The 26,675-nt window shown below is 39.1% G+C and overlaps 2 protein-coding genes across 3 annotated transcripts in view; both read right to left on the bottom strand.

The window, feature by feature from the left end:
• Window positions 1-12,785, bottom strand: part of LOC114472812 (RILP-like protein 1) — a 51,686-nt gene extending 38,901 nt beyond the window's left edge. For both annotated transcript variants that reach the window (XM_028462068.1, XM_028462069.1), the window contains exons 1-4: window positions 12,425-12,785; window positions 7,371-7,518; window positions 3,011-3,129; window positions 2,085-2,315 (exon numbers count right to left, since the gene is read on the bottom strand). In XM_028462068.1, coding sequence (XP_028317869.1) covers window positions 2,085-2,315; window positions 3,011-3,129; window positions 7,371-7,518; window positions 12,425-12,706 — 780 coding nt within the window. In that variant the 5' untranslated portion in view covers window positions 12,707-12,785. The remainder of the gene's footprint in view (window positions 1-2,084; window positions 2,316-3,010; window positions 3,130-7,370; window positions 7,519-12,424) is intronic.
• Window positions 12,786-14,656: 1,871 nt separating this feature from the next.
• The window catches only part of LOC114473099 (huntingtin-interacting protein 1-related protein-like), a 30,376-nt gene continuing 18,357 nt past the window's right edge, over window positions 14,657-26,675 (bottom strand). Inside the window, exons 19-28 of the mRNA XM_028462495.1 lie at window positions 24,805-24,915; window positions 24,671-24,729; window positions 24,154-24,184; window positions 24,019-24,081; window positions 22,497-22,597; window positions 18,116-18,221; window positions 15,709-15,832; window positions 15,568-15,629; window positions 14,931-15,509; window positions 14,657-14,866 (exon numbers count right to left, since the gene is read on the bottom strand). Coding sequence (XP_028318296.1) covers window positions 14,831-14,866; window positions 14,931-15,509; window positions 15,568-15,629; window positions 15,709-15,832; window positions 18,116-18,221; window positions 22,497-22,597; window positions 24,019-24,081; window positions 24,154-24,184; window positions 24,671-24,729; window positions 24,805-24,915 — 1,272 coding nt within the window. The 3' untranslated portion in view covers window positions 14,657-14,830. The remainder of the gene's footprint in view (window positions 14,867-14,930; window positions 15,510-15,567; window positions 15,630-15,708; window positions 15,833-18,115; window positions 18,222-22,496; window positions 22,598-24,018; window positions 24,082-24,153; window positions 24,185-24,670; window positions 24,730-24,804; window positions 24,916-26,675) is intronic.

The following is a 26,675-nucleotide window of genomic DNA, read 5'->3' as shown; positions in this document are numbered from 1 at the left end:
TTATGTAAACACGCGTTACACATACTTTATGTAAACACACGTTACACATACTTTATGTAAACACACGTTACACATTTTATATAAACACACATTACACATACTTTATGTAAATACGCGTTACACATACTTTATGTAAACACGCGTTACACATAGTTTATGTAAACACCCATTACACATACTGTATGTAAACACGCGTTACACATACTGTATGTAAACACCCGTTACACATACTTTGTTAACACCCGTTACACATACTGTATGTAAACACGCGTTACACAGTTTATTTAAACACGCGTTACACATACTTTATGTAAACACACCTTACACATAAATTATGTAAACACGCGTTACACATAGATTATGTAAACACGCGTTACACATAGTTTATGTAAACACGCGTTACACATACTTTATGTAAACACGCCTTACACATAATGTATGTAAACACGCCTTACACACAATGTATGTAAACACGCCTTACACACAGTTTATGTAAACACACGTTACACATACTTTGTTAACACCCGTTACACATACTGTATGTAAACACGCGTTACACAGTTTATTTAAACACCCGTTACACATACTTTGTTAACACCCGTTACACATACTTTATGTAAACGCGCGTTACACATACTTTATGTAAACGCGCGTTACACATACTTTATGTAAACGCGCGTTACACATACTTTATGTAAACGCGGGTTAAACATAATGTATGTAAAAACGTCTTACACACACTGTATGTAAAAACGTCTTACACATACTGTATGTAAACACGCGTTACACATACTTTATGTAAACATGCGTTACACATACTTTATGTAAACACGCGTTACACATACTTTATGTAAACACGCGTTACACATACTTTATGTAAACACGCGTTACAGTTTATGTAAACACCCATTACACATACTGTATGTAAACACGCGCTACACATACTTTGTTAACACCCGTTACACATACTGTATGTAAACACGCGTTACACAGTTTATTTAAACACCCGTTACACATACTTTGTTAACACCCGTTACACATAAATTATGTAAACATGCTTTACACATAGTTTATGTAAACACACGTTACACATACTTTATGTAAACACGCGTTACACATACTTTATGTAAACACGCCTTACACATAATGTATGTAAACACGCCTTACACACAATGTATGTAAACACGCATTACACACAGTTTATGTAAACACGCGTTACACATACTTTATGTAAATACGCGTTACACATACTTTATGTAAATACGCGTTACACATACTTTATGTAAACGCGGGTTACACACAATGTATGTAAAAACGTCTTACACATAATGTATGTAAAAACGTCTTACACATACTTTATGTAAACACGCGTTACACATACTTTATGTAAACACGCGTTACACATACTTTATGTAAACACGCGTTACACATACTTTATGTAAACACACGTTACACATTTTATATAAACACACATTACACATACTTTATGTAAACACGCGTTACACATTTTATATAAACACTCGTTACACATTTTATATAAACATACGTTACACATATTTTATATGAACATATGTTACACATACTTTATATAAACATGCTACTGAAATTGTGCTAGCTTGAAAACAAATCGCTTATCATCAATGGCTCCCCACAGCCAGCTGTCTCATCCATCCACCCCCCCCTCCTCCTTCCCTCTCCCACCGCCACCTGGAATTTTGTTTTCTGAACCAGATCTACTCAAGGTCGTCACACGTCTTCAGACTGAATCAGAATGAAGCAAAGCGTGACGCGCCCACAAAAGGCTGCACACGCGCCCCCCCCAGCGGCTGGCAATCCTTTTCTTTTTCTCTGCCCTAAACCCTGAACCTCCACCCTCCTTCAGTGGCCCTCACTGCCCCCCCAAAGTAAACACACTAAACAAAAACACACAAAACATGACAGAAAAAAAGATCTGATTGGTTGTTATTCTAATGATGACATGAATGTTGGTCATGTGACCCTCAGATCAGATACAGTCACATGTCTGTGGCCCCGCCTCCTGTTTTAATGTAAACTAGTGTAATTATAAATATAAAGACACACACCTCTGCAGGTGAAGGAGGAAGAGGAGGCAGGGTTTCTTCTGGGCCCTGCAGTCGCTCCCTGAGCCGTGTCACTTCCTGTCTCAGAGCGCTGACTTCCTGTGCCGTGGCCTGAGCTCCAGCCTCCAGTTCAACTTTATGCTGAATCAGAGTTTTTCCCTGAGCCTCCAGAACCGACGCCCTGTGACGAAGATCCTGGTTGATCTTCATCACACGGCTCTGCTGCTGCTGGAGCTGCACACACACATTATTGATCAGTTGATTTAATCCAGTGTTTTGCAAACTTTATTGTGTTTCCCACTTTGAACAAAGGTGAACTTTCACCTGCTCCCACTGCACCTAAATAATAATAATAACAATAACACTTTCAACTAACAGAGAACAAGTGACTGTTCTCCATAACATTCTCAGGTTTTATCGACTTTATTTATGTTCATCATATTTCATAATAAATCAAAAATCACAAACTAGACTAAACTAATCACCTGCAAAAAAAATAAATGTAAAAACACTGGAAATAAGCAGACATTGTTTACAATCTGTGACAAAAAGAAAACAAAAAAGGAAATACATTTTAAATCAGGTATTAAAAGTGTGTTTGTTCCTCTTTATGTGACGAACATGCTGATGTAAATCATTATTTTATTCCTAAAGCAGTCTAATAATTTAATGCTCCTTAAATTCATAATTATAATAATAATAATAACTTACTTTTTTTCTTTGTGTTTTTAGTTTTAATGATCTTTATTATCAATGAACAAAGGTTTTTATGAAGATTGACATTAAAATGTACCGTTTGTCCTGTCACACCTCCATTCCACACCAGGGGGCGTGCCCCACACTTATGTGTGAAACATCCACTGCAAGCCTGGGTTGGTTTTAAAAGTCCAACCTTAATAAAAAATAAAAATAAAAGGTGTGATTTTTACCGCTTCAACGTCGTCGTTTTTTAACGTCAGCTCTCGATCTTTAGCTCTGATCTCGTCTCGTTGTTTATCCACCACTTCCTTCAGCTTCTTCATCACCTCCCTCTCCCTCTGTGTCATACCTGCACAATAACACCTTATTATTATTATTATTATTAAAACTATTACTATTATTACAATATCTAATTCTTTATCAACCACTTCCTTCAGCTTCCCTCCCTCCCTCATCTGCTGCTGCTTGTTTTGTCGTCTTATTGTCAGAGAATAATAAGAGCCTCTCTCTACATCTCTATCCAAAACCAAAATTATGGAATTGATCAGCTGGTCTTTTCAACAAAGAGAATGGGCAGAGATCATGCGTCTGTCTATTCTTTCCGTAGAGCATATGGAAGACGTCTATATGATTGAAATTATGATAACAGGAATGCTGCTGATTGGAGCTGGCAGTTTTGTGACCTATCGCAAAGTCCGTATTACGTCGGCAGCTGTTTTGGGAAGGCTGTCAGTCATGACCGATGGATGGGGGCAGGGCTCTTAACACTGAGACTCATACGATAAACGAACTCAAAAGCAAGCAGAATGCTACTTTGGATCGTCTGCGCGAGTTGGAATCTAACTTGGAAAAGTTGTTAGCCCAGCACTCAGGATAGGCCACCATATTGGATTTAATGCTGAGAAACAAACTGTCTTCATTCGGCTCCCACAGCCAACTGTTCAAGGCTGGGTTATCTATTCACCAGGATGTTGTCCCCTCCTCCTCCTCTTCCTTACCACCACCACCTGGAACCTTGTTTCTGATCTACCCAAGGTCATTTCACATCATCTGCGCCTGGGCTGAACAGTACAGAATGAAGTGAACGGATCATGTTTCAACACCTTCTTTGGAGCCCATCCCCTTTCCCTCCGACACACAGTGGCTGCAGGAAAGGCGCCGTACGCACATGCGCGCCCCCCAGCAGCCGGCTGCAAATCTTCCCCTCCACAAGTTCCCTTCCCTCTGATCACACGTGCTATGTCCTCAAATTTATGTTGTAATTGTCTTTTTTGGCGCTTCTGTATGTGCCAAGGTTTTTTTTCCTAATCCCACACTGTGCTTCATATGGAGCAATGGCGGTTTTTACGGTTTGGTGAATAGGCTCCGCCCATTGTCTGTCTCACTATGGGCTAGGGTTAGTGTTAACCCTAGCCCTTAAAAACTCAATCAAAACGCACTGACAACAATGTTAATATCTTTTAGCATAGTTAGCATGGTTAGCATGTTAGTCAGTGATGTGGAAACATTGATCTTTATTGTTCATTCTAATGACAAGGAAGAGAAAACATATGTAAACATAGTTTTATCTTTTATTTAAAGTTAACACTTCCAACATGACTCCACATTACCAGTGATATTATTATTATTATTATTATCCCTCCCAGTGCCTTTGTTCACACATACTTCACTAGTTCAGAGAAACTAAAATAACATGTTCATCACCTGGATTTACAGATGTTTACAGTAGTTGGAAATGTGGCTTCATCTTATTTAAAGAATAACTAAACCCCTGCATTCTGCTGAGCTGCCACTAGGGGAGAAATTCAAAAAATGCCTTGATTATGGGCGTTACTGCTGAAGCAGTAAGACACGCCCACTCGTGCACGTGCAATGAACCCTTTGATTAGACCAGAATAAGATCTTTATAGAAGCTCAGAGTCACAAACATAACTGCTACAGTGGCCGTTTCACACAGAACTGTCAATCAATCCTCACTGAGGGCAGTGATTGGAGGAAACCCTCCTCTCAGCTTTTATCGGAGGGGCGGGGCCAACAGTGAAATTGATGATGCAGGGTGAATCTGAAAAATCTATTTCAGCCAATATGAACATTATTGTAATTGCAGCGTTCAACCCTTACAGGGCAGTCACTCTGTCATCGATCTATAAAAGCAAAAAAGGTGTGTGTGTGTGTGTGTGTGTGTGTGTGTGTGTGTGTGTGTGTGTGTGTGTGTGTGTGTGTAATACCCCAAGTGTGTGAATCCGTTATTTTGGAGTAATTTGGTGGAGCAAAACGTTCAAAACATTAATTTTTAAGATTACGGCTCCTTCGGTTATGAGTGCGATATTGAGCGCTCTACTTCCGGTTACGGGTTCATGACATCACTGTGTCGTAGTTTGTTTTATTTATAATAAAATATACTGAGTAAAATAAAACAAAAAAAACAAAACAATATTTTTACAAAAACATACAAAATGACAACAGAAATACACAAAAATATACAAAAGGCTCCAAAAACACACAACATGACTTCAAAAAACATACATTACAGAAAAATACACCAAACAACAACAAAAATATGAAAATGACTAAAAATACACAAAACAAAATATTTATACAAAAAATACACAACACGACAACAGAAATGCACAAAACTACACCAAAAAAAATACGAAAATACACAAGACTCCAAAAAACATACGACAGAAAAATACATCAAAAGAAAAAAATATAAAAATGAGTAAAAAAACACATTTGTCATGTTCATGTCCCATAGAATTAAACCAGGTCAATCACATTACAACACTCATTTGGCCATAATTGACAACTCTACTTAAGCTCCTCCCACTATATGACTACATACTTCTGATGGGCACTCGACTAGTTTTACAACTAAATATGCTAAAATAAAATACTTTTACTAAAATGTGAAGAGTGGGACTAGATATACAGTATATATATATATATATATATATATATATATATATATTAGGGATGTAACTCAACTCACGATACGATTCTCTCACGATTTATTTTACAAAATGGGACTGTAGACAAATTTTTTTTTGGGGAAAAAACTAGAAAATATTGTATTATTTTCCTTTTATTTTTCATTGTCAAAAGAATCCCTTGATAAACTATTCAAAACAATGCAATTTAACTAAAAATAAATCTTGAATGAAATAAATAAAGGAATAATACAAATGAAAATGAAGCCTATTAATTTAAATTCTGGTTCAATAATAAACAATGAAAAACTGCATAATAGTTCTTTTTCTTTTAAAAGTGCAACAGAAAACGTATTTTGTGTCTTAACAATTGGACTTTAAAAAAAACCGTGATTGCAATGATTTACGTCATATTTGTTTGGACCAGCAGAGGGCGCTGGTAACCCAGTGGTCGGTTGGCATGCAGATAATCTAGCAGTGAAGAAGAGATGCTATGCTAGCAGACAGAGCTAATAGAAAAACGTGACTTTTACAGATATTCAAGTAATATTACAGATATTCTTTTGGTGCAAAAGGGGTAATGAATCATTTATTAACATATTTAAGAGTAGAAGGCGGCCAGAAAGAAAGTATTAGCAGACTCCGCCCGCCGCCAACACTTGTGGATAAAAAAAGTACTGCGATTCAATTTTTAGAAAATTGATATCAACCGTGATACTTATGAATCGATTTTTAACTGCCTTACGATTAATCGTTACATCTCTAATATATATATATATAATAATAATCCTAGTCCCACTAGGATCAGCAGAAAAAAGTTTGGGGTTTAGTAACTCTTTAAATACACTGGATCTCTGTTAATAAATACATGTTTAAGTTTATTACAGGGTTATTTATTTTATTTTGTAATAAATATGTCATAGTTTGTTCATGGGCTGCCAGGGTTAAACACGTGTCTTTTATAAGTGTTATTCTATTATATATGTATTTTATTAAGTTTTGTTTATGTTATATAATAAAATACACCATACCAGGGCTCAAGACTGCGACCAAAATGGTCGCATATGCGAGTATATTTTCAGTGTGTGCGAGTGAAAATTTTATCTGGTCGCATCACTGTGAGTGTGTTTGGATGACTTTACTTTATACGGAGCAGCTGATACCAGGACAGATGTGGTTCTATCAGGGCAGGGGTCTGCAACCTGTGGCTCTGGGGCCTAATGTGGCCCTTTGACTCTTATACAATGGCTCCCTATAGCTTTAAAAAAACTATTGAAATAAAGTTGTTTTTTACAGAAGCTATTAATTAATTATTATTAATCCATTTACATGATCAATATAAATCAAACATTATTCTATATAATAATAACTGTATATAATGTAATCCACTGTATTGTCTTCATAGAGAAGGTCTTTATGGCTCCAGGAGGACTTTAATCCAGGTGAGATGAGGTTCAATGGTTCCTTGTAGAGTAAAGGTTACAGACCCCTGACCAGGGGAAGAGGGTTAGGAGACCCCACTATCAGAGCTGGACCCTCTGAATTTAATTCATGGTGAAACAATGCAGATGATAAGATGGTTATGTTACTGTTACAGCCAGTTAAGTTAACTATTCATCAGTATGTATGGCTATGCTGTGAATAATCAAGCTGAGGTCACCCTCGTGTCTCTGCAGGTCCTCCTCACTCAGGTGGTCCTGGGACGACATGTTGGTAACCAGAACCTTGTTCTCCTCCTGGAGCTGAGAAATCTGAAAGAGGAGGTCCTGAGCTTCTCCTCTCCACACGTCCTCCACCTGCTCCAGCTCCTGGAGAACCACAAGTTTAGAACACTTTAGAACACGTTCCATAAACACGTCCTCCACCTGCTCTAATTCAACATGTTGGTACGTATCTTTTTATTTATTATTTTATACTTTTATTTAGAGGGAATATTAAATGTACTTTTGGATTTTTTGCAGCATTAATAAAAGACAAATAAGGATAGAAATGAGCAACTGTGGCTCAGGGGCCACATGGGGCCACAGGGTTCATTTGTGCGGCCCCAAAAGTAAACTCACAAAATGATTCAAAAACATACAAAAAAACAGCAAAAAATAAATAAATAAGTGAAATGATTACATCGACAACGACACAATTACACAGAACTTTATCACATTAAACATTAAAGAAAAATAAACAATCTGAGCATCAATACAAAAAATATAAAAGCTTGGTGTTTGTTTCACATATTTTCCTGTCATTTTTTAAATTTTGTTTTCTTTTTTTCTGTTGTTTTTGTGTGTGTTTGTTTTATTGTTGTTGTCCTTTCTGGACTGTACTACGCAGCTGAATCAATATATCCTGGATTTATCTCCAGTGTCACCTATCAAAACATTGTCCATCAGAAGAAGCTGTCCTATGAATCATGATATCAACATACAAAGTTAACCAGAGGTGTGTTAAGTCTATCCATAAACTCTAGGTCAACATACCCTCCATGGTAAACTCTGTGTATCTGATCCATTACAGCTGGTATGAAGTGGGTTAATAAACCCTGAGTATGTAAACCTTGGGTTACTGACGTGCACACGCGATAAAAAGCCATCATCAATGGATCAGATTACTTGAGCTGCCATGACAACCACCCAGAAGAGAGTGTTTTATTCACTGTAATGGGTGAAATAAGCTGGTGTTTGATGAATATGATCCTGTTCTAAAGGTGTGTTCAGTCTTCAGTGATTATAGTGATTAAATCACCTGTAATTAATAACACTTTATGATCACTTCATCACTTTATCTCTTCAGTGACGTGACGAGTGGTGAATAATAATAATAATAAATGTGTCTGAGGAGACGTGTCAGCATCATAGGATGTCTGCATAGAGAGTCCTCCTGTTACACTGGATATAAACACAGTGACTGATGCTTCATATCTAATCATTTATATTGATTTTAATGTAATATTATCACCAGAGTCATCTATACGTCATAAAAAATGTCATAAAAAAACACTGAAGCACTACGCGAACCCGCAACCCTTCACTTTCAAGAGCAGCGTCACAATTTACTGCACCATCATATCTTCATAGATGTATGATCTACAGATTTAACTATATTATAATATAAAACAATAATCAAGCCTTAAAAGTGTATTAATTTAAATGATCATCTCCTCCTTTATATTATCTACAGGTTTGTATTCAGTGAACTTTACTACAGACGTCAGTAGATGTTTTAATGTAGATCAACCTCTCAGTGTGTTTCACTAAATGATCTACATCTACAATGTTAGAAAGAAAATTATCGTTATCACAAAAAAAATAAAAACATAAATCAACACAACATTAGTAATGATGTGAACACGTCTGTGGTGTGTGATGTCACTAATGTGTTTCAGAGAAAAGTGTTAAGGTTTATTAAAGTGTTCAGGTGGGCGGAGCCAGGTAGAAACCCAGGGTTTCTTTGATAAAACCTGTCAGTGACCAGGTTTAGTTCATGGACAATGTTGCCATGGTAACATACTCAGAGATAAACATACCTCATGTTTATGAATGAGATACTCAGAGTTTCATCATTTGAACCTGAACATAATCAGAGTTTGAACATAACCTGCTTTATGGAATAAACCTCTACTGATTTCAGCCTGGCTATGTGTGACAGGGGGCGGAGTAAGCAGTGTCAGACCAATCACAATGACAGAGAAACTATGAAGCAAATTACGTCACTAGTGAGGAATAATTCTTTAAAAATATGAAAAATTTAAATCCATAATTCAAACTAAAATCAAGAGAAAAAGCAGGAAGTAAAGAACAGACAGGAAGTGATGACACTGTTGATGATCAATATTAATCCATGAGATGATAAATAGACACTTTTACTTCATTACAGCACACACTGTAGTATCAGCCTCACTATAGACGAGTGAGTGAGTGAGTGAGTGAGTGAGTGAGTGAGTGAGTGAGTGAGTGAGTGAGTGAGTGAGTGAGTGAGTGAGTGAGTGAGTGAGTGGATGAAATAATTAATTAATTAATGAGTGAATGAATGATATAGTGAATGGATGAAGAGGGATGTTTACAGTGAAACAGAACTATTAACTTCCATAATACACAGTTTTAAATATAAATAGTTTAAAGTGACCTGAGCCTCATTAACATATGTGTGGGAACAGTTTATGTTCCATCCTCATCTGCATATGACAGCATGTTTCACTCTGTAGTGGATCAAACTGTGACTTTACGTTGGACCTAAAATAGTTGAATCACTGTGACCAACGTGGACAGAAATCTGTCACAGTTTTAATTAATCACACAGCAGCAGCTGAGTGATCACAGCTGCTGCTGCACGACGTACGAGTCTGTGTGGCTTCAAATGTAACTAAGTCCATATTTCTAGTGTAATATAATGTTTCACCTTATGGGGGCGCTGCACTTATTCCAGGGTTAGAAGAACATAAGAGGAAAAGGACTTACGCACATTGGAGAATGTGTGTAAAGCTAGATTTGAATTGGAACACCCACATTTGAGGGAGGCTCCACCCACAGTGTGTAACTGTGATGATGGCGTGTAGTGACTGAATTAAGTACAGGAGGAGAATAGCATATAGCCAGAAACAGCACCACTGTGTGGTTTTTTTGGACTTACGCACAATGGGAGAATATAGTTCATATAGTTACTATAGTACATATAGTTTATATAATACATATAGATACTATAGTATATATAGTTCATATAGTTACTATAGCACATGTAGTTTATATAATACATATAGATACTATAGTATATATAGTTCATATAGTTACTATAGCACATGTAGTTTATATAATACATATAGATACTATAGTATATATAGTTCATATAGTTACTATAGCACATGTAGTTTATATAATACATATAGATACTATAGTATATATAGTTCATATAGTTACTATAGCACATGTAGTTTATATAATACATATAGATACTATAGTATATATAGTTCATATAGTTACTATAGTACATGTAGTTTATATAATACATATAGATACTATAGTATATATAGTTCATAGAGTTACTATAGCACATGTAGTTTATATAATACATATAGATACTATAGTATATATAGTTCATATAGTTACTATAGTTCCTACAGTTACTATAATACATATAGTTGATATTGATAATAAAGTACAGGCTATAAAGCACACTGTTTTATTGACCGCATTACAATAATTTAGCAATTTTTAAGAAAAATTCACACAAATGCCGCAGCCTGACTTAGGCCGCACCCTAGTGGCTGATGAGGGTGTCCGTCAGACAACTCCACCAATTAGAACGGGCAGGTAGGCGGGCTGCTGTACTCACATTAGGTTGCAGTGAAATGTTGGTGTTTCAAATGATACGTTTCCTTTACTACATGAAGTCTCCTCCTCACTGCTCCACGTCTACATATCAGTACATTTACAGCTTTTTATGGTGACTTTTTACTAGAACCAGACTGATAAACCACTTCATCTGCTCTTCTTACCGTGAACTACCGTGGAGCGATCACAGCGAGTCGGACTCTGAGTCAGATCGATCGCTTCTGAACAAATCCAACGTGGTGATTGGGTAACTTCATGCTGTTATGTTATTATTACAAACTGACTGACTTTTACTGTAGACGAAGCAGAGATCAGAACATCCTGGATACGACATGTATACAGGATGTTCTGATCTCTGCTGCATCTGTCCGTCCTCCTTATGCTGCGTTCACACTGGATGCGTCACGAAATGTCCGTACGTCCAGATTACATACAAAGTCAAGAGTTAAAAATATTGAACTCCTACGGCTGTTTCCCATGACGAAAGCCAATCAGACTCTTTGTTGACGATGACGTCACATCAACACAGACACTGGTCTGTTCACCCTTTCAACCATGGAGTAGAAGCTGTGTCTGACCACCTGGAGCTATAGGACACGCCCTTTATAACCAGGACCAGACTAGGAAAGATTTGACGTGGAGAAGAATCAGCGAGTAGGTGGTAGTAGCAGGTAAAAGTTATCTCTGTAGCACTGAGCTAGGATAGCATTAGCCGCTAATCACACCGGCTTTTTTCACTGGTGGTTTATAGTTGTGAGAGGAGAAAAAGGAGCACAGTCTTTTCTTCAGACATTTTTTTTATCCTGCTGTACGTTTCATGCGGCAGATGCGTTCGGTGCCGCAGAAGACGAATTTGATGTGAACGCAGCATTATGCTGTTTATCCTTCTATTACAAACTGGATGACTTTTACTGCTGCTGCTGCTGCTGCTGCTGCTGCTGCTGTGGTCAATTTTGTGGCGGCATGAAGCTTATAAAATCGGGAAAATCCACAATTAAGCTGCGACATTGCTTAAGCCGCAGGGTTCAAAGCGTGAGAAAAAAAAGTAGCGGACATTACAGTGCATATAGTTCCTCATGTGTCGCAGAGATGTCGGCATTTAATCTCAAATTTTAAAATGAAAAGGACTTCATAAAAAGATGAGTGGATTGAAACCCCTGACCCTATGTTTGCAAGCACTTCATCCTGCTTCATAGTACAGAGAACGTTTGGTTAGCTGAAGCTAACACACACACATCAGAATATAATGATCCAGGATATACTGATCCAGCTTCGTAGTACAGGCCCCTAAAGTGTAAACATTGTTTATTATCAACGATAATGAACAGTTTGATGAATAAATGTGTGTTTTATTGTGAAAGTTATCGTGTGTTTCCTGTTGTGTTGCGCAGACCTTCCGGTGTCTCTGGTCCTTCTCCAGCCGCTCCTTGCGGTCCAGCCTGAGTCGGTCCAGCTCCAGCCTCAGCTCGTCGGTGTCCAGACCTCCACGGCTCACCTTCACCTCCAGAACCTCCAGGACCCGGACCACCAGGGGCATGAGGCGGGACAGGGCCTCACAGCCGTAGCGGTCGATGATCCGTTCGAACTCCTGACCCACTTCCGCCGCCATGTCGTACACGTCCATGACCGTGAGGTCCGCCACGTTCTTCTCCAGAGCCGAACCGCTGTGCTCCATGGTGGGATTAGAACCTGTGACCTCCTGAGGGACCGGCTGACACTGCCATCCGGAAAGATGCTTCACTACACTACAACATCCGGGTGGACACTTCAAAATAAAACCACTAGTGTCGCAGTTATCTATAAATATTACAAGTTTAACAACAGTTTCACTTCTTATTCTATTTATTTCATTCTTGTTTTACTTTTGATAACTGAACGTATGTTAAATGTATTTCTGTTATTATACCATTTTCACTCAAAAATATTGACAATTTTATTAACGTTTTCACATTTAATTCTGTTGAACCTCTTTGTTAAACATGTTTTTACTTTTTTCATTATGACTTTCTTATTATTACATTTTTATTTTGATTTTGTGTGTTGGAATGTGTAGATGCGCACATTATATGGCTGTTAATTATTCATGGTTTATTTGAAACAGTTATGATTTACAGTTTATATTTATATGTAATGTACACACGTCGTGTTGGTCCATGTATGACACTTACTGTATGTATGTGCTTATACACATATATATATATATATATATATACACATGTATAGAAGCATATTTAAAACACCAATGAGTTATTTCAAACAAATACACGTTGTATAAATATTTTAGACAATATTTGATTATTTGTTCAGTAAAGGAAAACATTTTATTTTGAAGGCGCAATGTCTGATGTGGGTGTGTTTAACATGTGAGTAAGACGGAGTTTGTGACGTCACTGTGTGGATAAAAATACAGAGTAATAATAAATAAAAACCACTCATTTGTAATATAACCTCATCCTCATTAAAACAAATACAATAATCACATGATAACATGTTCACTAGCTGAGCCGTTACAGTCGTTTTTATTTTCTACACATGCTGTCAAAACTATCTGCAGTTTAATCTTTTTAAGACTAATGTTTGCTTTTACCACCTAAAGAACATTAATGGCTCAGAAAGATCAGGAGAAACTGGTCCATGCTTTTATCTCCAGCAGACTGGACTATTGTAATGGTCTTCATCAAACATCTACAGCTGGTTCAGAACGCTGCAGCTCAGGTCTGAACCAGAACAAAGAGGTCAGAACACATTACACTGGCTCCCAGTCAGCCTCAGAGGAGACTGTAAAGTTCTGCTGCTGGTTATAAATGTGTGAATGGGTTTGGTCCAGAATACATCAGTGAGATGTTAGTCAGGTATGAACCCAGCAGGTCTCTGAGATCTATGGACACAGGTCAGATAGTGGAGCCCAGAGCTCACAGTAACCATGGTGATGCTGTGTTTAGTTGTTATGCTGCAAAGAAGTGGAACAAACTGCAGCAGAGCTGAAGTCAGCATCACATGTGAACATTTTTAAATCAAACTTTTTCTCTACTGTGTATGATTGAGAGAGATTTATGGTCATGTTGATGATGTCATGTGTTTGTTGATGATTTTTAATGTTCTTATTGATTCTGAGTTGTTAGGGTTAACCCGTAAAGCACATTGATCAGTTACCTTGTGTATGAAATGCGCGATACAAATAAATCTGCCTTGCCTTTATTATTGCAATTAAATAAATGAATTTATTTTATTGCATAATTGTGACCATCACCAGCCCTCCCTAAGGAAGGGTTATACATACTTTAATAAAGGAAGGATATAAAAAGAGAGGGCAGTGTTACACCTGGGTGAGGGGGAAGGAAACAGGGAAGAGGAAGTCAGGGTAGGAAAATGGAAGCGGTGGGGAAGAGTTAACTGTTTTACGGTGAGAGTGAGATGTGATGTTATAGTTGTGTATATTGTGTATATTGTGTTGTGTAATCAGTTCAGACAGTCTGGTGATTAGTGTGTGTAGATGTAAGGCGGTGACTCAGCACTTAGCTTAAGTATAACATTGGTGGTGGCCGTGAACAGTCCAGATCACAACGTTCACTCAGTATGCACACGCAGAATGCTAATTGTAAAGTAAAGCAGCACAAACACAGACTTAGAAAAGCAAATCACTTTATATTTTTAAGAATCAAACAGAATAAGAATCGTACAAAACATATCTAGAAAAATAGTAATGAATTGATCTAATTGATTAGAGTCAGAAGTAGAGCTGCTGATAGATGAATAAAGTGATTTTAAGGTTGATGGTAGAGGTAAAGCTGTGACGTCTTCAAGACTCTCCAGACGAAGCTTCATTTCGTTTGAACTGGAAAAGAAAAGAAAAGAAAAATCAGACGATGATGAACTGATGATTGGGGGGAAGAACTCACCGCATTCTTCAGGAGGTTCCCAGATTTCAGGAAGATGTTCGGTTTCTTCCGCCCAGATTTAGGGGAGTGTGTGCTGCTTTGAGCTGGAGTGGCTGCTTTTGATTGGCTGAGGCTGGAGGTGGCAGACGGAGGCGGGAAGGAGGAGTAGCTCTGAGTGGGGGTGTAGGACTGAGTGGGGGGGTAGCTCTGAGCAGTGTTAGGGGTGGGGAAGGGCTGAGTGGGGGGGTAGCTCTGAGCAGTGTTAGGGGTGGGGAAGGGCTGAGTGGGGGGGTTGCTCTGGACAGCGCTTGGTGAGTAAGCCTGAGACACAGAGTACGACTGAGCTGATGTGAACGGGTTGGAGGAAGGAAAGTTGGTGGGGTTAGGGTTGGTGCTGGTGTTGGCGTATGGTTGTACGGAGGAGAAGGCTGGAAAGGTGGAGGCGGAGTCCAGCAGAGTTGGAGGTGGAGGAGGAGGGAAGCACTCTGCTCCATCATCCTCACTGACCCCAGAGGAGCCAAGGTCATAGTGTCTCTTCCTCAGCTCTCCCAGACGGACCCGCTCCTGCTCCAGTTGGTTCTCCAGCTGCAGAACCTTCACCTGTAACATTCAGAGAACTCAGAGCAGAACTCAGAGCAGAACTCAGAGCAGAACTCACCTGAGCCTCCATCTCCTCCTTCTTGAGTTTGATCAGAGACATCCCAGAGAAGTCCATCATTCCTGTAAGAACAGGAACCATCATGTAAACCATGTGACCCGATGCCTGTGTCTGATTGAACCAGAGGATGGTCCGTCTCACCTTGGTCAGAGATCTGTCTCTGTCCATGCTTGGAGGAAGTGACAACCAAAGCAGCCATGTCGTTAACGTGTCGCGACGCCTGCTGCAGCGCACACAACTTCCTGTTGTTCCTGTCAGACTTTACCTGAAAGTACATTAGCATCAGTTACTTTACCTAAAGGTTCATTAGCATCAGTTAAAATGAAAGTTACGAGTGTAACTACGGTTCTATGAATCCCGAATGACCGCCAGAGGCGGTGCTTAAAGTACTGAATGTTCTCTTCGTGCATGCACAGTTTCAGTATGCATAACAACAATGTCACTTGCAACCCAAGAAAAATAATAAGTTCCAGTGTCAGCCAAGGTTCGCTTCCTACAGAATCTTCTTGCAGGAACTCGAGGACTTTGAATGACATGATGCTCTGACGGTCATTCGGGATTCATAAAACTGCAGTTATTGTATATTCATAACTTTCGTTCTATTTCATTCCTGCTGACAGCCAGAGGCGGTGCTTAAAGCACTGAATGAAATATACAGTACCAGCGTAGTCACAAGGAATCCCAGACTCCAACCTTACTGAGAAGCCTCACAAGATTGAAGGACCACGCCCAGTGGTAGCAACATCCACATTGTAAAACCTGGAGAATATGCATGGCGTCATCCATGAGGCAGCAGCACAAATTTCCTCCAGGGGCACTCCCTTAAGGGCAGCCCAAGAAGTAGACACACTCCTGGTAGAATGACAATACACACCGATGGTATAGGGCAGCTTGACACCTGATAGGAATGGTTAATAATATCTACAATGAAGTGAGTTAAGCGCTGCTTAGAGGGAGCAGAGCCTTTGTTGGGACCCCCATAACAAACAAAAAGCTGTGCAGACGTACGAGTGGCTGCAGTGCTTTCAATACAAAATCTCAGGGCCCTGACTGGACACGAGCTTTGATCTGTTCTAATCTTCTCCTGATGGGGGATGGGTGATGCTAGCCTTATAGGCTGATTAAGCTTTGAACTGGACAGCACCTTTGGAATAAAAGCAGTGTTAGGCAATGACGTGACACCTGTACCACCCGGGTGCCACTTCAGGCATGATGGGCTGACTGACAGTGCGTGCAACTCACTGACACGCTTTTGCAGAGATGATAGCGAGTAAAAATGCAGTTTAACGCGACACTCACTGTGGCTCCGCCCTTGCCAGCGGCTCAAAGGGAGGCTGACAAGCCATTCAGCACTAAGGTCCCATGCAGGGGCTCGTAGAGCTCTGTCAGTCTGATAATGCAGCAACATATACTTTTAAGGTGGATGGAGCCTGACACTTATCCAGGAGAGACTGCGGGAACTTCAGAACCGTGGGGACCAAATGATATGTGATTACAGAATCTCTCCTGGTCAGTTCTGGTCAAACTGCCCTAAGCAGGCCAGATACTATTGTACTGATAACATTTACCAAGGTCTTTCTCAGAGACTCTGTCATTGTTATGCTTAGTGCTATCAGCAGCTACAGAACCCTGAGAACACAGAACAACTACAGATTCATGGGACGCTCACACTGAATCTTCTGAATCCCAGACCGCTCTGCCTCTAAAACCCTTTGACCAAATAAACTCTGTGTCTGTATTTGACCTTTAACCCTTCAACTTGACTCCGTCTCATTTCATTCAAAACCGCCACAACACCAAGCAAAACACTGGGTCCTCCCCATGGTTTTCACACCACTCCATAAACAACTTCTCTTGGCAGACTCTAGCCAAGTGGACTGTGCTCTGGCATTCAGGATGGTCTGCCTGAGAAGTTCCACACATCTGCTCAGTAATGATTCAGGCCTTTCAGTGGCCAAACACACGAGTGAAGGCGGTGAGGATTGGGATGCCAAACCTGACTTCCCTGTTGGAACAACAGATCTTTCCTGTTGGGGAGACAACACGGTTCATTGAAACAGAGTTTGCACAGCAGGGGGAACCATGTCTGAGCTGGCCAGAAGAAGAACACCACCAAAAACATGTGGCCCTCCTGGAGAACCCTCAGAAGTGTCGGCAAAAACAGAGGTTGTGGTGGAAAGGTGGAAAGGAGACCCTTTGGCCAATGGTGCGCCAGAGCATCTTGACCCAGAGGACTGGTGGTTTCCCTCAGGGAAAACCAAAGGGGACAGTTGGTTGATTCCTTTGAGGCAAAGAGGTCCACCCCTGCTCTGCCGAACAAGACCCCAAATCATTCGCACCCTAACACTGCCTTGATTACTAAACGTTTACATTTTTGTATTTTCCAAAAAATTAAACATTCATGAATTTAAAAAAAAGAATGAAATATATATGAATAATGAGTTTTAAAATAAGTCAAACAGACGTAGAAACTCTTTAATATCAGCAAGTGGTTTGTGGTTAGGGTTATAACCGTGTGTGTGTGTGTGTGTGTGTGTGTGTGTGGTACCTTGGAGGCGGCCACTAGCTGAGCGGTACTAGCTGCGATCTCATGAGAGCTGGCGATGAGTTCCTCATACGTTCCTTTATCAGTTACCACACGATCAGCTGAGTCACTGTGGGCGGAGCAAAGTGACATGATAATGATGAAGGTAATAATGATGATGACGGTGATGGTGATGATGCCTTGCTTGGTGGGAAGTCTCCACGCAGGCGCAAGGGGGACTCACCTGGGCAGCTTGCTGCCTTGGTGCGACAAATGACCCACCAGGGGGTGGGGGGCAATGTGGGGTCAAACCGTGAGGGGAGATGCCCAACAACCCCTGCCCACAACAGAGAGGGAAAAAACCAGTCGACCTGGACCCCTCTTTAAAAACGATTCAAGGCAAGGGCCCCCCAGGGTTCCACACTGGTGCAACTCTGGTGTTGAACTTTGGGGCAAGGCAGGCAACTGCCCTGAGGAGGGTTGGTCTACGGACCATCCATCCCCACCCCGGGCCGAGGAACTGGAGAGGTAGGAGAGGTGTTAGAGAGGAAAGGTAGAGAGAGTGCTACGGCAAAATCTGTCACAAGACCGAGGAGTTCTCGCAATATTTACATAATCGCGCGAGAGTTATAGGAAGTGTTATAACGCAACAACAAACACAAACAGGTCAGTCTTCCTAACAAAGGACTACAAGAAGAATTATGATGTTTTGGTGATGTAGTTACTTGAAACATGATCTGAAATGTTTTATTTTGAAAAGTAACCGGATGTTTTAATGTTTAGTATGTGCTTAACTTCCTGTTTCACTGAGTTGATGCGTCAGGCTCCGGCATCCGCCAGAAATAGAAGTCATGCGTATCTCTGCTGGAGGGTTCCAGACTGTCAGAGTTGGGAAGGATATGCAGCCCACCGGATCCTATGGAAATTAACATGGACTAAAGTGAAACCCATCAGCTCCGCTGGCGTGGCGGAGACGTAACGCAGTGGACCCGTATTCAGTGGGAATTGGGGGTAAGGCAGGCCTGACCAACCATCAGAAGCGTATGCATCGAATGGCTGAGGAGAGAGTGAGATTTGAGTGTGTGATTTGTGGAATGAGTGTGGAAACGGAAGGTGAGAGAGTGATTCATGAACGGGCATGTACGAGTGGTGAGAGGGAGGAGTTTGGTGTGGATTAGAGCTGCAACTAATGATTATTTTTTTAGTCGACTAATCTTCCAATATTTGTTCCAATTAGTTGATTAATCATAATATTTGTTTTTGTTTTGAAGCATACTGTATATTTTTGAATCACTATTTTAACTCATTTGCTTAAATCCTCACCTGTGAAAGTGACCCTATTGTACTCTAACAACATGTTTTACACAAAGGAAATAAAACAATGACAGGACAAAATAATGCATTTATAATAGTTGTATTTTTAACATGAGAAATTATGATCACAATAAAAAATAATTAATTAAATAATATAAAGTGCATTTGGTCTTAGGGTTAGGGTAACACTATCCCTAACAACTACTCATAATGACAACACTTTGTAAAAAAAAAAAAAAAAAGTAACAAAAGATGTTGCTAATGTGCCTTACAGGTTCTGGTGGTTTGAACTTTAAAGCAACTAAAGAGTTGTGCATGATAAGGTGGAGTCTGGATGGAAGGTCTGGATCATCCTCAACCATAGATATTGATCTCATATCAATGACTATTATATTCAGGATGCTGTTAGTAATTTAGCCATTTGGGGGGTGCATGAACCTCATGACAAACTCATTCTAACGCCTTTGCTTAGGAGCATTATTAAAAAAAGATGTATATTAGTTCTCAATTTAAAAATTATATATTTTTATCACAATAAAATACCTATTACAAATTATCAGATTACCTACAAATTAAGAAAAACCTAATTATTTATCAATATTATATAAAATTACACAATTGATAGATTTTTATTATTATTTATTATTCATAATTAATGCTAGTATAAGCAGAAAACAAGGCATTTAAATTCAAAGCAGGTTTAATGAAGTAAATTATGCATAAACAAAACTGAACTAGCGTTTGCTAATTTAGCTAGCTTCTTTCGTAGTTGAGATGAGCACTAAACAAACATAACTATTTCAATCCTAGTTTGTTGGCTAACAAACAAATCTGCATGTGATTAAAATTAAAGATTCTTGATATATCAACGTGACTTATGGTCTCACCTTTCCACTGGACATGAAGAACGTGGAACACTAGCTGTGGGGGTGCTTGCACTTACCATGAAAAGCCAGTTGTACCTCACATAGTTTACATCACATTTACTGGTTCAATAAATGAGAAGAAACTCAAATTCTGATGTAGCTGGTTATGATTTACAGTCCACATAAACAGGACTGAATCATAACCTAACCGCTAGAGCGGACATGGGCTCGTCTGTGAACGGACACATTTACAGACTTTGAAGTTCCTGTTAGCTTACCAATAGGGATGTAACGATTCACTCAACTCCCGATACGATTCGATTCATGATACGATTCTCTCACGATTTATTTTACAAAATGGGGCTGTAGACAAATGATGACTGAAAAATATTCCTTTATTTTTTTCGGGAAAAAACTAGAAGATACTGTACCATTTTCCTTTATCTTTCATTGTCAAAAGAATCCCTTGATAAACTATTCAAAACAATGCAATTTAACTAAAAATAAATCCTGAATGAAATAAGTAAAGGAATAATACAAATGAAGAATAAGCCTATTAATTTAAATTCTGGTTCTATAGTAAACAATACTAAACTGCATAATAGTTCTTTTTCTTTTTAAAAGTGCAACTGAAAATGTATTTTGTGCCTTAACAATTGGACTTTAAAAAAAAACAGTCATTGCACCGTATTTACATCAGATATTTGTTTGGACCAGCAGAGGGCGCTGGTAAGCCAGTGGTCGGTTGGCATGCAAATATTCTTGCAGTGAAGAAGAGATGCTATGCTAGCAGACAGAGCTAATAGAAAAACGTGACTTTTACCGATATTCACGTAATATTACAGATATTCTTTCGGTGCTAAAGGGGTAAGGAATCATTTATGAACATGTTTAAGAGTAGGAGGAGATTCCGCCCACCGCCTACGCTTCTGGACAAGAGAAGGATAAATATATAGCGCCCTCTGCTGTTTAAAAAAAGTACTGCGATTCAATTTTCAGAGTATCGATATGAACCGTAATATCTATGAATCGATTTTTAACTGCCTTACGATTAATTGTTACATCCCTACTTACCAATAAACAGGAAGAGATTCATCACCTTTGTAATAAGTGCTGACTAGGCCACTGGGAGTGAACCCCAAGGCCAAGACATGATGACTTGATAATAATGTATCATGTTTTTCTGCAGTCAGTGTCTTCTCCTCGTCCTTCTCTCTCTGCTCTGTTTCAGGTGTCGTGAGGCTGATGATGTCACTTCCTGATCTGTGGTTCACGGCTCAACTAGTCTGGAACACTCTGATGTTCTATCTCTCTATCCTGTTCTGTTGGTCCTTCTGTCCACTAACCACAACCAGTCCACGCAGATGGCTGCCACCTCTGAACCTGGTTGTAACAGAGATTTATTCCTGTTCAAACGGAGAGATCCCACTGTCGCTAAATGCTTGTTCATGTGGATCTTGTTGGGTTTTTTCTTTCTTATTATGAATTTTATATTTTGATAAGCACATTGAGATGACTTGTAATTTGCATTATACAAATAAAGTTTAATTGAATTGAATAAACTTATTTCGCTGCTTTATCATTGCTGAAACGTTTCCACACTTTAGAAACTTTAAGTCAAAGCTTTCTGGCTTCTTCAACAGTTTGGTCTGCCATTCTTCCTCGCTTATATTTTCTAATTTCCAGCTTTTAAACAGTCAGATGGGAGTGGTAGTGCCCCCTGCAGTTCATGTAAGGACCTGCCCCAGGAAGTGGCCGCATGCCGGTTTTTAGGCTTTGTTATTGTTTACAAGATTAAACGAGTTGTCCACGCAGATTCTGTCGACGTTATCGATTATGTTGACTAATCGTTGCAGCCATAGTGTGGATAACGTATGGAAATTATGCGAGACATATCAGAAGATGTAGAGTGAATAGCCTTTGGGTGGGGAGGGGGGAGGGGGGTGGAGTGGGTGGTGTGATTTGGGGATAAGTGGAGGCGGGTGAGGGGGAGGATGGGGGTTGTGAGGCGTTGGTGGGAGCAGTTGGTGGAGTGAGAGCGAGAGAGAGGACTTCCATGTGCCCGGGGTGCCAGAGGCAATATGTTGAGGCACCAGAGGAGCTGTATGGTGTGGAATCCTCGGGGGGGGGCATGTCCCTAACGAGGACCAACGGCCCAAAATAGAAAAATGGAAATGGCTGATGATGATGTGGGTGATGATGATCATGATGAAGGAGGTACTAACAGTAGTTGCGTAGCTCCCCAACCCACGGCTTTGGAGGCTGAAATCAGGCCTTCGGTCCAGCGTGAGTTTTTGGCATAAAACTCAGTGACGGAGGCCGCGCCCTAAAAGAAGTTTAGGATTAATAGATGAATTATTAATATTACAACAGCCTTTGTCACAGTAATTTCCTGTAGGAATCATATGCTTTAAGCTGAGTAAAGATGCTGGACTTTTGTGCAGCCTACGGATGCTCTAATCACCGTTGTGTTGAAACCAGAGCCCGTGGGATCACCTGCAGGATATTACAATACTATGACTATATTTAGGTTAATTGTTAGTTACTTAGTGAAGTACGTACAACAAGATCCTTTTACAAATGAACAGTGGGGCTGACATAATAGAATTACAGGAATGTTGTTGATGCAAGGCTTTTTTACAATATGTTTGTTTACACAATCACTGAATGTTTCTTTTGGACACCTTTTTACAACTACTTTAAGGTGGTTATTCTTAAATGATCATGTATAGTATCTTCATCATGTAATAAATATTATTGATCATTATTGATTTCACTATGTTTTGTGGGTCATTTCTTATCTCTGTCCTCCATGTGTATACTTCTACAGTAGTCTAGTTCTGGGATTTACACATGCACTATTTCTTGATGTGTTAAAGGGAATCTTGTACATATTTTTTATTCCAAATAAATGTCACATTTATCAAATATAATACAATATTTTGAATTATTACTTGTTTAAAATAAAAATTTAAAAATTTTAAATATATTATTTTTTATTAAAATATACATATATCCAATGTTGCCATTCTGTACGCTGAGTTTTAGTAGCTCATATATTGATTTGACATAAATACCGTGTGTGTGCATTCAATGCACCTTTCTGAAGTTCATAGAGGAAATAAGTGGGTGATCCCAAACTTTTGACCAAAAGTGTAACATAATTAGTGCAATATTATAACAACACCTCTGAATTATTTAAATAGTGCATGCACCACTACTACACAATGTCAAAGGGAGGCGAGCTGACCGAGCCAATATGGCCGCCAGTGTGGACGTGCGACTCCATTGGCCAGCAGCGCGGACGAGACATCTAGCTTTAATTATAGATGTCTATGGTTAAATAGATATCTATAGTGAACTGAATAGATAGGTTAGCTTTGCAGCTATGTAGCTAAAAGGCTAATAAGTTAGTTAGGTCAATGTTAGCTTAGTTAGCTAGGTCATTAAGATAGAGATACCTCATCATAACTTGATCAGGTCTGTGGAAAAAAGCAATACAAAAATAAATAACAAAAAACGGTAATGTATTAAAAGTGATAACAATCCTTTATTTTGTGTTTGTGATTCCCACATCATTTACATGAGATGTCGTCTAGTGATTTGTGGGAAATTGGTCAAAAATATATATTTTTTAAGCTAATAATTTGTATTGTTGGCTAACAGTATCTAAAATGATAGAAAAACAACTATAATAATAATAATAATTCAATTTCTAATGAACATTTCCATGAATTTGGCTCTTACCCTTCCTCCTTCCACGATGTCCTTCTGCAGGTCAGTCGCTGACATCACCAACATGTGAACCGCCTGTAGATTAAACACAGCAACCATTAAACTATCTTTATTCATATATATTACATCATTTAAAGGTGTACTTACCTTCATCAGGTCAGAGCAGGAGCCGAGGATGCTGGGACACAAGCATGAGAACAATCAGTCTCCTATAAGAACTAACCAATCTACTATGAGAACTAATCAATCTACTATAAGAACTAACCAATCTACTATGAGAACTAATCAATCTACTATGAGAACCAATCAATCTACAGTGAGAACTAATCAGTCTACTATGAGAACTAATCAATCTACTATAAGAACCAATCAGTCTACTGTGAGAACTAATCAATCTACTGTGAGAACCAATCAATCTACAGTGAGAACCAATCAGTCTACAATGAGAACCAATCAGTCTACTATAAGAACCAATCAGTCTACTATAAGAACCAATCAGTCTACTATGAGAACTAATCAATCTACTATGAGAACTAATCAATCTACTATGAGAACTAATCAATCTACAGTGAGAACCAATCAATCTACAGTGAGAACCAATCAGTCTACTATAAGAACCAATCAGTCTACTATAAGAACCAATCAGTCTACTGTGAGAACCAACCTCTGATTCACCTCCAGTTTCAGTCCCGTTGTGTCTTTTTTGGTCTGATTCAGGATCTCCTACAAACACATCTTCAGTTTTTTAATCCTTCAGTTAAAACATGTTTAATGAAGAGTGTGTGAGTTTGTACTTACATCCATCCTTAAAACGGCCTCCTCGATGGCGGTGGAGGTGGCGATCATCTCCTTGTCCACCATGATGCCCAGTTCCTCCTTCAACACGTCTTGACCTTGAGGACGAAGCTCCTATAAAAACATGTTTCATTTCAATTCATGTCCTTAGACAAATCATATATAGATACTGTATATATTAGTGGTGGGACTCCATTAAATAAATTAATCTAACTAACTAGAGACTTTGTAATTAATTAATCTAAATTAATGTCCTAACAATCAGTGATGTGCAGTCAGGGTAGGCAAGGTAGGCAGTGCCTACCCAAGCGTGAATTGATATTTTGATTGTTTGTTTTAATTATAATATAATTATAAATTGTTTATTTTTTCAATTTCCAATATCCTACAGTACCTATAAGTTTGAAAGTGTCAACATTTTGTGCCTTTCATAGCCCAAATGACTAAACATCGCTATTACCTGGTACGGCAGAGACGGTGCACAGTCTCACTCCGCTGTACGGAGGAGGAGCCAGGAGGAGGCCACACCCCCTCCTAAAAGCACATTGCTGCTCTGCCTCTGTTCCCATAGTGTGTTGAAAACCATTTACGTCCAAAGGCAGCTCTCTACGCTGCCTTTGGACGTAATCGTGCTATGCTAATTGCTATACGTACGTTCACAGTGCATTAGTGAATTGATCCAGCGTGGCTGCTGCTACGTTCTTTAGCTAGTGGGCGGGATAACACTACAGTCATGATGACAGCGCTAGAGATGATAAAGAAACTTTGTTTAGAGGAAAAACGACATCTTTTAAAAGATGGAGACCAACACCTGAGCTACCAGACCTTCAGCAAAGATAAGGTCAGAACATTGTTGGTTCTTTCTACAGTGAATGGAACAAAAGGAAGGATTGACTTTGTGGATGCTCCTCACTGAGGATGTTCTGAGTTGTTGTTGTTGTCATTTTCTCTGTTTCTGTGTTTCCAACACAAACAACAGATGTGCTGTCGTGTCATGAGATATATGTTGTTGGAGAGTATGGAGGCTATATTAAATAATGTTTATGTTTCTTTAATGGTGTTTATGATGTTGATTTTGTTAGATTAACACTTGTCAGCAGAAATATATGAAATTGTCATTGGTGTCGACGTTGGTTATCTCCATTTGCAACACCCTGCCTACCCAACCCTAGTGGTCACGACACGTCACTGCTAACAATATATGACAATAAACAACGTTTTCCAGTTTAAATGTATGTTGGTTTATGTCTGAATCAATGAAAACAATAAATGATCTTAAACAACTAAATAGTGTTTATTATTTCTATCATTAAGTGCTAACAATGTGTAATATGAATAAAGAATATTATGATTGTATTGTTCACAAAGCACTAACTTACATTTAACTAACATATATTCATGCTTTTCTGGATTTTTAGTAAACTTTCTAAAACAAATGTGTTTTTGTAATAAAATAAAAAAAAGTCCAGAACATTCCAGAGAAATATAAACTGAACAGTGTAAAATTGTTAGAATATCTGTGGATATCATGAAATAAACAGAGCAACTGATGAAGCTGATAAATTGTTTGAAATAGTTTTTCTACATAATGATAATATTAATAATAATACATTGGATTTATTTTGGACACTCAAAGCTCTTTACATTGATGTGCATTATTCTGTCACTCCACACTTAGTGGTGGTAAGCTACTGTTGTAGTCACAGCTGCCCTGGAGCAGACTGACAGAAGTGAGGCTTCCATAGTAAATTATCGGCCCCTCCCACTGACTGGCCCCTCCCACCATCAACACACTCACACACTACATACTAGACAGTGTCAGACAGAAACCACTGGAGCGACTGAGGTGCTAGCCAGGGTTGGGCTCAATTACA

The sequence above is a fragment of the Gouania willdenowi genome, chromosome 12, assembly GCF_900634775.1.
Source record: "Gouania willdenowi chromosome 12, fGouWil2.1, whole genome shotgun sequence".
NCBI classification, from domain to species: domain Eukaryota; kingdom Metazoa; phylum Chordata; class Actinopteri; order Blenniiformes; family Gobiesocidae; genus Gouania; species Gouania willdenowi.
Note: the sequence above shows the minus strand (reverse complement) of the source record. Positions and strands in the feature narration are given on the sequence as shown.